At 33.3% G+C, this 14,223-nt stretch overlaps 1 protein-coding gene across 1 annotated transcript; it reads right to left on the minus strand.

Moving 5' to 3' along the window:
• Positions 1 to 3,138: 3,138 nt before the first annotated feature.
• Positions 3,139 to 3,999, minus strand: LOC145164201 (putative F-box/FBD/LRR-repeat protein At4g03220). Its single transcript, XM_079082925.1, has one exon. It carries the CDS (start codon positions 3,997 to 3,999, stop codon positions 3,139 to 3,141), a length of 861 nt encoding a protein of 286 aa, XP_078939051.1.
• Positions 4,000 to 14,223: the final 10,224 nt, after the last annotated feature.

A 14,223-nucleotide genomic window follows, 5' to 3' on the forward strand; every position in this document is an offset into this window, starting at 1 on the left:
TTTTATACATAAAATTTCATATCAACCTAAACAAAGATCACAATCATACATATTTCACAATCATACAAAATTTCGATTTCATATAAACCTAAACAAGTAAATTAACATTGTATACATACAATTTTAATTTCATATGTACCTAAACAAATTTGAATTTCATATAATATTTTAACCACAATTTTAATTTCATATAACATTAACCAAGTAAATTAACATTTTATACATACAACTTCAATTTCATATAAACCTAAACAAACAAACAACATTAATATACCAAACAAACAACACAATATACCAAACAAACAACACAATCATACATATGCCAAACAAACAACAAAATTCTATAATCATAGGAGGATCAATTTCAATTTCAATTTCATATAAACTTATACATATATACAATTTCAATTCAATAAAAGTTAGAGAAAAAAAAACTAACTTGTTTCGTTCTTCTTGCTGTGATGGACGGATTCCGATTGTCAAAGTTGATGGTGATCCTCCGGTGGTGGGTGGTGGTCACGGGAAATACACAAAATCAGAAAAAAAAAAAATAAACACGAAAAACCCACCAGATTTCTTACCTGCTGTGGCAGTGAATGAGAGAAGCTGGAAGGACGGTCGACTCGTCGGTGGTGGAAGACGGACGGTGGTGAAGCAAAACCTCTTCACCACCGGTGAACAGCTATAAATACCAAAAAAAAACCCAAATTCGGGGTAAAAATCTTTACCACACAGCAATAGAAAACGAATTAGGAGTAGAAAAGATGTTACCTGGTGCTAATCGCCGGTTATGGAAGGCAGAACATGATTTTCGTCGGAGAGGAAACAAACCTGCGTCGTTGTGCGCAAATGAATGAAGATTGCGTTTTTTCTAGGGTAAACCCATATGCCGACGACATGTCGTCTATATAGGGTCTATATAAACAATGTCGTTTCATTTTTTGTTGAAACAAAAAAAAATTAAAAATCAAAAACCTATGCCGACGACTTATCGTCGGGATAGACGTTTCACGCGGATCGCCACGTGGCATGCCGACGATGTGTTGTCGGTATAGCTTACACAAAACTACGTCGTACTGTATTTCTGGAATATGGAATAAAAATAAATGGAAAATAGATTTTTCGATACTTATCCCGACGACAAATCGTCGGTATAGACTTTCAGAATACCGCGAACAATTTTGTCGTTCCCGCCAGACTTGTAGCGACGACTTGTCGTCGGGACAGATATTCTTGTCAAAGGAATTTAGTCAAAGTTTGCAAAAGGTATGCACATTACCAATACATTTTCTTATTAATGATTGTTACTTTTATATAAAAGATGTTGGTTATCGTCAACAACATATACGATATTCAAATAATTTTACATATGTTATCGGTGACATTGAAAATGTCAATCCAAATATATCATGTGGAAATCAGCATATAAGTCTCCAATCTACATCCAATTTTAATATTTCAAATCCATTATCTAACGATGCTAAAGACAAAAAAAAATAAAAAATTATCTTTGGATAACATAAGATCTAATAATATGTCCGGAACGCCAAACATTATTTCTTTTTCTATCATGCAATTTAGTTGACTTTTTATCCATATTTTTATGTTACGCATTTATGTGCACTTAATAGATTAATTTCTTCTGTGTTGTTTTGCGACATAACGAATGCATATTTGTATTAAATGTTGTTATAATTTCATATATAATGTTCGTCATGATCAATATTTCTTTGAAGCGTTGGATGATCTTTGAAGGATAAATTGACTTGTGATCTTCTTAGCAATTTAAAATTGTCATTTATAGGAAAATCAATTGTTTTTTGAAGTGATTTCAGATAAATTCAACATGTTGTTCCTAAGAGAAGTAGACAAGATTTTTGTGAATGCTTCATTAAATTTCTCCTACATTTAATCAAATTGTAAAGTCTTAAGATTAACGAAAAACATGAGGTTAAGTGTTCGAACATCTGATATTGAAGAAACAACGATATTTGTAAACTGACTTTTAGATATGAGAGTGAAATTAACAATATGAAATCTAATGTTATATTCAAATAAGTCTTTGGAAATTTATGGTTTATAACAATTATTTACAATATATAATGCTTTTGATTAGTATATATTCAATTATCAGCTTATTCATCATATTCTTTGTAACTAGTTCAAAAGTTTACTTTAAAAAATGATTAATGTTTACACATTGATATTCAGCGTAATTGTTTAAAACATGTCAATATTTTTTTAATACTTATGTAAAAGTATTAATTTAAAAAATATTTAATTTTACACATTAATATTAAACTTTTTTAAACAATCCATATATACCATGTTCAATAGTTCTGCTGAGAGTTTTAATCTCGTAAACTACATGCCACTGTAATTTTGTCTTAAATTAGTATATCTCCTTTGGATCGAATGTTATCTTACAAAATGTCTCAACGTAAAAACTTTTACGATTGATTGTTTATTTTAATAAATAAAGTTTATACTTTGTTCTTTGTAAATATAATTCAACCATAACGTTACACTTACTATATTACTATACATAGGTTATGTTAAACTATATTACTATACATAGGTTATAGATTTTTTTGTTAAAAATAGAAAATGAGGAATATTTCGGATCAATAAAGTTAATGTCAAGTTAAAGAAGGCATTCATAAAAGTTGTATGATATATACGTGTACGTAGTTTTCAAGATCATTTACATGCATATATATATATTTCAAAATGAAGCCATAAATGAACAAAAAAATAATAAAATTCTCAAGATATCATAGATTTAATTAAACTTCATACTAACCAGAACATCTAAAACATCTACATTGACGTTATGCTATTTAAGGTCTATGGGATAAGTGAACGTAAATTTGGCATCCGGAGAGTTGTTGAGCAAGTAACTTTTCACATCCAAAGGCACCTGAAAGGTTTCTTTCGATCTCACACATATCCTTTCAAACAAGTTTTGCCAAAGAAGGTTTCTAAAATCCATCTTCAACTCCTTCAACTCCCGAAAGGGTGAACTTCGTCTCACCAATTCATCTGGAAAGAATGACAGAAGTTACACAATAGACGAGCAGAGCGTTAGTGATTTCACATTCTTCATGGTATAGAACATGGCCATCAGATCATCAAACATTAGTTTCTCCTTCTACCCTCATGGGTGGGTAGAAGGTGGAAATTATGCCCTTTGTAATCAAAGAATTTGAGTCTTGGAGTAGTGACTTCGCAGCAGCTGATGTTCCATAGGGATAAAATGGTTAAATCTGTAAGTCGAAGAGCGTGTATCCTCAAAGTTTTTTTGCTTTCCATGCAAAGATGACAATCTTCCAATGTTAAACTTTCCAACATTGGGAACCCTGAGAATGGATCGGGATCTTTTATAAGTGCATGTTGAAGATGCATAGTAGTAAGACTCTTGAATGATCTTGAAATTGGCCCCAGATACGGGCAAATCATATGACTTTGGCTTTCTAGTGTTAAACTCTTTAAGGATTCGAAGGAAGCAACTGGAAAAACCGGCCATGTTTTGTTTCTACTTTGTTGAAGGTTAACTGACAACTGGTCGACACCCAACGAAAACGCGTAATCGAAAACGCTATTCAAAATCTTGGCACTGCAGGATCCAGAACGGTTGAATGTTAATCTTTCCAACTTTGCTGAGTGATCACGATGACGCAGAACATCACATACGAACTTATCAAAGACTAGGAGTTTTTTGAAAGAGTAGGAATTGAATTCAAGAACTGGGATCCGAGTGTGCATAGAAACCCAGGTTCTTGATAAAAGCGATGTTTGAACGGCGTGTTTTGCGTCAAGAGAAGTGAGAATATGAAGTTGCAAAGACTCCGGCAAGTCGCTGAGTCTGTCCTCCATTTTCGCCCTCTTCTTGTTCTCGATGTTTACTGGTTCTTGCTCACGTACTTTTCTTTTAGTCGCCACGGCTGAAGAAGGTATGAAGATGGTTGAAGAATGTATGATCGAAGAAGGTATCAACATGGTTGATGAATGTATGATGATGATTGAACAACGAAGAAGGGGTTACTGATTTATATAGGGACTGTAATTGGGATATACGGGCGATTTCATAGCCTTGATGGGCAAGTATCTCAGATTTTGTGTGTTGAACTGTTGATATAAATCCTTTCCTTTTTTTTTTTTTTTTTTGTACTTGCCATATTTAAGGAACCTTAATTAACTACTAGAGTACTAGACTACTAGTAGTGTCGCCTAGATAGGGTTGTTTCTTTGCTTCCTCTTTTTTTTTCTAATTTTCTTTTTTCAATTGAAATTCTATTTTAATTCTATATTTTCTTTGATTTCGTTTTTTATTCAAGTTTTAACAACATTACTTTTTTATTTCTTTTTTCTTTTTCCCTTTACATTAAGTTTTCGAGAATCTAATTTTTTACAATACTACATTTTTTATACCTTCAACAATATAGTTCTATTTTATATCGTGCACTTTGGTGGTGGTTTTCATTTTGTGTATTAATCTAAATAACCATTATTATTTTCTAAACAATAGTCTATTTATAAAAAATAGTAACAAGAAACTATGTGCACATAAGAGTGTTACGTTAAGTTATTGGATTACAACACCAATTAACCGGATTTAAAGTGGCTCTTTTTCATTGGGTTATTTACCAAATTAGAACTAAATAGTGGACTTCGTCAACTACATTATCACTTACCGGAACATGATGAAGTGACATGGTACGAGAATCTCCACAACACCCATATAAACAAACATGAACACAGCCGCTTCTTTGATTTATCGAGTAAAAACCGGATCTTTCGCCTCTTTTGTAAAACCTAAATAATTATTCGAATGAAGAGAGTTAAACATGAAAATTAGTCCTCCGTATGGAAATGGAGATCTACACCTTATTTTACAGTAGACATTCAATGAAGACATGCGATTTAGTTTCAACAACAGAAGTAGATAGGGTGAATCATCAAAGTCAAAACAATGCCTAGTTTGTAAATATCAAAAGGATTTGGAAGTCTTCCTAGCATAATATATACATCAACCTAAAATATTTACCTTTTGGGGGAACAAGCAATTCTACTTCCACTCAATAGAGTCACGAACAAGAAACTTATCATCAAAATCATTCTGGATGGACGAGACAGAGAATATCTCATTAGCCTCAAGCAACCAACTCTATGTATCGACCATATGCCTTTGAACCAGGCCTAAGAGTATTGACATTCTAGCCGAGCGATATCATCTAACAAATAAATAAAAACGTTCCTAGTTCAATCACGATTGAACACCAATCATCCGTCATCCAACTTTACTCTTTGATCGTCCATGCACTTTAAATTCACATCAAGAGACAACAACCTCAGGAAAAGTATTATGTTTTTAAACCAATAAAAAATAGTACATCCAAAATAGGGATGGAATCCACAAGGACACATAACAATTGCAAAGTACATCAGTGTAAAGTATATTGACTTGTCTTGACACTTTAAATAAAAAATAAATCAATAAAAGAAGGGAATTTTTATTATCTAAAACGAAAACTAAAATTATCATGCAATAAAATGAGCAAAGACTATGTTTTCGTTGAAATCGAATTTTGAGACAATTCAGGTTCCATATTTATCCAACTTTATGGAATTGATCAGGGATTGTGATGCATATATAGTTTTTATTCTACTTTGGTACCATTAACATAATGAGCTCTTATATCACTTTTACTTGTTAAATTACTAGTCAAAATAAACTCTTCAAGTAAATCTAACTTATTAATCTTAAGTTAAATAAGTTCTTAGATTTAGATTGAAAAGTTGCATTAAATTCGTTATAAGTATTCATATTAATATTCGATACTTCTCATATTATCAAAAGCGTAAAAATATATGATTTTATGTTTACAATGAGCTAAATCCTAATTTATAACCAATTCGATGTTTTTTTACTTGTGTTAATTCATAAACCAACTACAAAATTTATAATCAACTAACTTTACTATAACTAAAACCAATTCGAGTGTTCATGGAAAAAGCATAAACTTAAGTATTTTATTAAAAGTAAAACATAAATCACTTTATTAAAAACAAATTTAACATATCAATCCGACGAAATCAATCACATATAGCCGAAAATCGAACTAAAAACCCAAAAAGAAATGATTTTAGTTTTTCATGGCTAAAAACATGAATCCAAAGTAAGTTTTTTTCAAGTTAAGCGATCAAAATACCAATATGTTTCTCTGAGTTGTGTTCTTTAATGTTTCCTTTTCTCCGAGCATCTTCTGCTACTTAAAATCGAGATATATCGAGATAATGACTTGGTGGATATTTAAAGGTTGGGAAATCATGTAAACCAAGTAATACACTCGACTCGACCGAGTTGAGTGGATAAAGAATCAAAAATTCTAAGTTTTTCTCTTTTTAGCACTTTTATTCCCTTTTCTATTTTGATGGATGTCGAATCCAACAAATAATAAGTCATATTCACCTGATCCAAAAATAAACCAAAATAGACATGTTTTTATTCGGATGCATAGAAATATAAATAACACCATGGATCTTATTCTAGGAACTAATAGAAACATAAAAACAACAACAAGAAGTCTAGTGATATACTTTTTATTGTAGAGATTTCTTGGTTTCATTTGGATGATCAGAGAGCCCAAACCGCAACCCATCTATTGTAGTAAAACCCAAGATCAACATCAAGCAACAATGACTTCCTTCCTCCTTCCTAGATAGCCAAAATCGAACCTTATAATTGAGGAAGTGTAGAACGTCAAGATTACGAGAGAGGAACCGAGAGAATAAGAGAGTTGGAGGGAAATTACTATCAATTCAAATTAATACTTATTTGCCTTGGTAGAATTATCCTTTTATATGTTGGATAATTACTATTAATTAAAATTAATACTTATTTGCACATCAACCCTAAAATTATATTAATTTCTTATTATTTTTTTATGATGAATTAACAAACTAGACCCTTTAGTTTTTTTAGGCTATATTATGCTTAAATCATGTATTGTTTATAACCCCAAAAGACTGCTATATATAAAGATATCAATAACTTGTTGTGACCATATATTTCCAATAATTAGTTCGTATACTTATCAACATCCAAAAACATCATACACCAGTATAGGATAATATCCTTATCAAGGCTATCTTTTTTCAATTTGAATTGTAACATCCTCTCAGATTTACACATTGCATTCATCTTTTGCTTTGGTAGGTGTTCCAACACAAGTGTTTGTCTCTATAAATGTAAAATATTAGTATTATAAAATATATAATAAGATATGCATTTGAATATCACTTACCTTAAACGACTCTAATTATGTGTGAACATGTGTGTTTTTATCTTCTCATCAGCAAAGTCTATTTTTAAGCAACATTCATGCAAATTAATCGAGTACACTGTACACATTCAAACTCATTTGGATCATTGAGTGATTCGGTGAATTTAGTTGAATGAAAATCACTCATACTTATATATGTCATATAAAACCAATGTGTAGCCAAGATTTTCTTCTAGGGTTGGCCAAATAATATACAAAATATGAACAAGTGGCATAATTCTTCAAACAATAAAAAATGTAACTGTTTATGCATTCTTAACTAAATTGTTAATTTTAAGTTGCACACGATGTTGTCTTACATCATTAAAATAATCTAAAATGGAGTGTAATCGACATAGACAACAATGTATTCCCTTCTACTAATTTCAAGTTTTGAATGGAATAGGCCATATTACAACTCTAATTCGTTTTATTTAACAAAAATATATATTGTACATACCGTGTGTGTGTCTCTGTGTATGTGTGTGTGTGTGTATATATATATATATATATATATATATATATATATATATATATATATATATATATATATATATATATATAATATATATATAACCTTAATTTTGTGTCGGTGGGCCAATGCCCACTCTTGCCTTATATTGGCTACGCCCCGGATAACACTTAACAACTAACCAAACGAAAGGAAATAAAACATCACTATCATTGAACAGTCAATACGAGACTGTTCAATGGTTTCTGGAATAGTTTTTCTATTCAAGATTGTTTTTCTCGATTAGGTAAGACTTTTTATAGTGCATACAGGTTGTCGCAATGCCCAGTACATAAAGAATCTAATAGCAATCAGACAAAAAAACATAGTCCATGCTTTAAAAAAAAGTTCAAACATTGTTCATCATATTCCAAACTCGTTCATTGCATTTCGAATAATTATTTTTCATTCTGAGTTTCTTTAATAAATATATATTAACATGGTTCATCGAATCCATACTTACTCTTTTCAAAAATAACTAGAAAACTTATGTGTGGATTTTTCGTTAGAATATTTTGCGAGAGTCCGAAAAAGTGTTATGAGCAAAGATGAGTCTCCATTATATAAGGGTGACCATAATAACTGAAAAAACGAATCAAAATCAAATTAACCGATACAATCGATGTAACACTTGAATCCTGGTAAGTTTCTTCTTGGACCTTATTGTTATTAATGTTGCATTTTGGACCTTGAGTTGTACGCATGGCGTACCACATGGTACGCTTAGCGTACAAGTTGTAAAGCGAGTACGCGGGGCGCAGGGCCGGTCCCGAGGATTCAAATGCCCTGGACGATCGGAAAAAAAAGCCCTTTAGCATTAACGTGTAACAAATTAAATTATATAAACTGTTTTTTTTAAAACGACAATAAACTTTTTAGCAATAAGCATAGCAAAATAATAGTATTTTAAACGACAATAAACTATATATATATATATATATATATATATATATATATATATATATATATATATATATATATATGATGAATCAATGAATCGAGTATAAAATGAATCAGAGTATAAAATCAAGTAAGAATGCGAGATTGAACAACGGATGTAAATATGATCTTGTTTCAGCTCTATTACACTTTCCAATGTTTACGGAGTACAAAGACAGGTCTGTAAAAACTCTTATCTAACTCATGTAAATATCCCTATTTATAGGGAACAGAAAGCGTACAAAAAATATACTAAGGTATAGACACTTAAGCTTTGAATAAAATCGCCTTAGTAAAATAGATTACAAAACATTCGAAGAGTGCAGAATACACTTCGACTAATTACGACATTTTGACCCTTACAATCTCCCCCTTTGTAATCATAGTCGACCTTCTTAATTTGTAAGAAGTTGGATGGAATACAGCATCACTCTTCGAATTTCCGTGTACCAGGAAATTATCTTCTTTAGCTCTTTCTTATCTCCTTCATTGTTCTTCTTACAATGATTCATACGAACAATTAAGTTCGTATATTGAGAAGTTGAATATCTTTCCACTTCGCATGCCTGAAATAAGAAACGTTTTGCTTTTGCAGCCTTGTCTTTTCCTGCGAAGACCATCCCAAAAGGCTTCAAGCAGATTTCACCATCAGCATACTTTTTCAATTCTGCTTGAGTCTTCGTAGGTGCCATTGGAGCTTTTATTTCCATACCTTTAGCTGTAGCTAACTCCACATCTGTTAGAGCCAAGCACTCATAATAATTTTCGATGAAAATCTTGATGTGAGCAACCCCAAGCTTAAATTCATCAGGTTCGGTGTTTTGAAGATATGAGAATGATTTATCTTTCAGAATCAATGCAACTTGTATAAGATCATACAAGTTCATTAATGGAAAATCTGCAATTGTAAATTCGCAAATATTTCCATTTGCCCTGGCAACCACATACTTGATATTTTGGAATGTGTTTTCGAACACCACATCCTTTTTCATACTGATAACTTTCTTGATCTTTACCAAAGACCAAACTTCCTCAGGGGCTTTTGCAAGAACATCATGAAATCTAATTTTCATGTGAGTACCATCATCCTTTTCTTTGAAATTTCCTTCTGCTTTAAATTGTGGCATGATGAACATCATTTCATTCATTGGAAAGTCAAGCTGACTTGTATCAGTATTTGTAACCAAATAACTCTGCTTTGGTTTCTTCTCGAATGAATACATATGATTATATGCAACCTTGGCTTCGATTGTTTCATAATTGTAGTGTTTGGACGGATCACCTTTGTCCATACCCTTAGGATCACTCGCACGTTGAGTCATTATGATTTGAATCAACCTTAGCTTTTCAATTTCAGCTTCTGCTTCAGCTTTCTTTTCTTCTTTCGACTTTTCCACAACTATCGTTTTCCCTTTATCTTTCAAAGCTGAATTATCTATTACCTTTTTTGTTTTCGAACCACTCCCACCAGTATCAGTAGATTTACCAATCACAATTCCTTTCAAAATTGGTCTTGTAATTGCCATAGTTGTTACAATTGTTGAAGTAACCGGCCCAGCGGATGCAACAATTGGCTTCGTTGATGGGATCTTCGAAGAGAACACCTTTCCCACAACCTTCGCATCTTCACCACCAGCCTTCGTATCTTCAACTTTTCTTTCTCCCCCTTGCACCCCTATAAAAACAGGTGGGGCATCGGTTGTTGGTAGAAGGCTTGATATACGAGAAAGAGGGGCCAATTGCTTGTGTAAAATAGCTTCGAATTGGGAGAACTTCTGGGATAAGAATTCTAAAGTAATCAAAGAAGACGAAACTGGCTTGACAGATAGATCTTTTAACTCCTTCAGCAATGTAAGCACTTCCACAAAGTTGTTACTTTCCATGGTAGAAAGTTGAGGACTCATACTTTCGTATAATTTGACAAATTTCGTGACAACATCACAAATAATGTCAATCTTCTGAATCAGAGATGCAAAATCCTGTTGGAGACTAGCAACCTCCTTTTGCATATCTTCGCGAAGTTCACGAATCTGCAAATTAACATCCTCCCTGACTTTCTTAACATCTTGAACAAAGAGAACATGTCGTTCCTTTGCAACTGTCTTCAAGTCTTTTAAATCTCCAGCAAACTTTGAATTTTGAGAATTTATCCGTAACTCATTGTTTTGATCAATATGATCAACCTTCTTCAAAATTCTTCACTCAGAGTATCTAACCATCCCAGAGACTTTACCCACTATCTTGGCTTCAAACATTTGCAGCATAGTATCAACTTCCAAACTTGAGACAGACGAACCACCCCCCAAATCAGCTTGAGATTGAATTATGGAATTCAACTTCATATTCAAAATTTTAAACTGTTTCATCGTCATCAACATATGATCTGGAAAATCTTCTTCTTCGTCATCAAACTTTAATTCATCAAGCGTGCCTCCAAAACCTTCATTGTCAGTGTCGGTTTCCATAAGAACAGTTTCTTGAACAGGCGAATTAAGTTTGGGTGTATCACTGGATTGAGAAGAAAAAATGGAAGTAAAGGGTTGATTGATGATATTTTCGAATGTAGGGGAATCAGTGGTTGAAGTAATTGGAGTGATTGGTGGAGGTAAAGAAACAATATTTTCGAAGGCTATAGAAGTAGGATGACCTTGATCTTCTTTCTTCGAATCTCCTTCACCTATATTGACATTTGCATCCGTATCAGATACGTTTGCAGGGATGCCTGAAGTTCGTACCTCCTCAGAAACTGATTTGGCAACCGAATCTTCGGGTGGTATGACTATTGTCTGCTTAGGAGTTGAACTTTCTTCGTGAAGAGTTACTTATGGTGTTTCAGGAATTCTTTCATCGTCATCTTCTGTAGAATCAGTGGAAAGCATAAGCTTTCGTGTCTTCTTCTTCTTCTTCTTTGACAGATGTTTGGCCATATCCTCAGCCCTTCGTTTCTTTGACAATGGAGAAACAGGTGCTGGCACTTCACGAATTAAAACACCTTGATGAGTAACTTGAGGCTTTCGGACACTTTATGTGTTGGAGACTTGCTTTTATGTGTAGACTTCATTTTGATTCTTCGAAACATACCGGTCTTTTAAGGAATTACCACTTGCTCTTGAGTATCTTCAACAACAGGCTCAATCAATTTTGTCTCGGCAACAGACATTTCAACTGTAATAGGCTTCTTCTTTGGAGATTTTGTAGATTTCAATTCTGTGACTTTGTTTTCAGAAGAACTAGTTTCATTCTTCTTCGACCTCTTGGATTTCTTATCTTCCCTTTCCAATAATATCCCAGTTTCTACAGTAGAATCAATAGTTTTCAAATAAGCCACCAAGACAGAATTCGAAGGATCAACTCGTTGTAGCATAGCATCAGGAATACGAGCCACAAATGGAAATTCTTCTACATTATCTGTGACATCCTTCGGACTGTGAAATGTCTGGAAAACAGCTTTTTCTTCATCATTGGGTACCAAAATCCCCTCCTTATTGTAAAAATATTGGAGAATCAAGCTCCAGTACCTCGCACATGAAATTCCATGAAGAGCATCCGTGTGTTCTACACTCTTTTGAAACTCCTTCCATAACTGTGTAGAATAGTCCACTTGAAGATCATAGTATAGCCCAGCAACCATGACATATACCTCTATTCGTCCTTTATCGAGACCCATAGTTCTACCAGTTAAACACCTCAGAAAAATACCAAATAGAAAATTCCAGATACTAGGAAGATCAGATTTCTTAAAAGCACTGATCTTAGTTAGTTGTGGTTGATAACCCATCTCATTGAACATATGAACAATTTGAGGGAAAGTGAAATCAACATATGGAGGTGAATTTGGAATTTCAAGAATTTGGCAAAAGAGTTTCTTTGACAATCTGACCTTTTTGTCATTAACCAGATTAAAAGTAATAGCATCAAAAGCTTTATTGTATGTAGCCGTTAATCCTGCTTGAGAAAGCCATGACATCGGAACTGAAAACGAACTGAACATAGCCTTTGACAGAACAGAACTCTTTAAAGCAACAATTAACATCTTCAATTCTTCAGGGTATTGAGAAACATCAACATCCAATTGATAATTAGTCCCTTGAATCTTCATAATCGGTAATGAAGTCACATCTTCAGTGGTGTGAGAAGGATCAGCATCGACATGAACATAAGTCGCCATTGTTAGAGTTTGAAAGCTTTGATGATCAGAGAGAATTGGGAATTTTTTTTACTTTGAACGCGTAAACTGATAAGAGACCTTGGAATCCCCTTTTATACGTAACCCTAGAATTTGAATTTGAAGCGGGATGTGCAATTAATGATATCCGACGTGGCACCTTAAAAGTCGCATCAGTCTGCCAAAAAATGTCCAGGTGTCAAAAAGTAACTGTCACATCGCCTTGAAACAAGGAAACGACTCATCCCACAGTCTGTTCGTGTCTCGTCAAGGAATAGTAACCGTCAGCATCCTTCGGATGGAGGAAAGGCTCTTTAACTTTTGGGATGAAAAGCGAAGTCATATGCCAGATGTTTGAAATCATCAGCCTGAGTTGGTATTACTCAGAACCTCAAGGATTTCGTGAGTGCAGTGTTCCAAAAAAAATTTAGACGAGAAGCAATAAAAAGAAAATTTTGGGATACTGTGATGTCAAAATATCAATTTGACACGAAGCCTGATATAACCCCGGGCAAATATTGCTTCGTTAATCACCAAGAGAGATGATCAACAGCTTGTGTGTGTTCCCGTGAAATACAATCGAATACTTGAAGAGAAGTATCGAAGGGCTTCTTTTATAAGGTTTCATGGGTAGCTTAAAAATTTCGTTACATATCATCCTAAACATAAGGTGATAAATTGTAACAAAAATTACTTCTTTGACCATTGTAATCAGTGACAAGTTTGCTTTGAAAAATTTTAAGTGACTTTGAATTTCGAATGAAACTCACACGGAAAGCATATTCACGAGAAAAAAATTCGTGCTGGATCTTGTTGGGTAACAAACATCATAGGTTTCGAATGTTTGATCAAGACCACTCATATGAACAAAATATGATTTTGAGTTTCGAATGTGGGTACTGAAACAAAGGTTTCGTGAAAATCTAGAACATAGTTCCCCGTCGATTCCTTAAAAGTTTAGATTATTGGGTTTCACCTTCATCACGGTCTCATGATGTCAGACCATGAACACAGATTTTTGATATGTCTAAGTCTCGATTGGTGTGTTCAGAGACCTCTCAGACATATGTCTTCGTGTGTGATCGTGTAAGAACTTTTTGGATGAAAAAGATGGATAAACGACACGAAATGTACCTCTGTTATATTTGGACAAAACAGTAAACTCTTAACTCATTGTGAGAAGAGTCAGGTAGCTCAGGAGACTAATGTGAATACAAGCCTGATTTGGAAGAAATTTTCGTATGAAATATTTCATTAAGGCTTTCGTACACACACATTGAGTC

This window comes from Lactuca virosa, chromosome 3 (assembly GCF_052849685.1).
Source record: "Lactuca virosa cultivar CGN04683 chromosome 3, Lactuca_virosa_CGN04683_v6, whole genome shotgun sequence".
Lineage (NCBI taxonomy): Eukaryota > Viridiplantae > Streptophyta > Magnoliopsida > Asterales > Asteraceae > Lactuca > Lactuca virosa.

Coding starts and splice junctions, on each gene's coding strand:
- LOC145164201 (XM_079082925.1), bottom strand. CDS start 3,999: ATGTTGATACCTTCTTCGATCATACATTCTTCAACCATCTTCATACCT.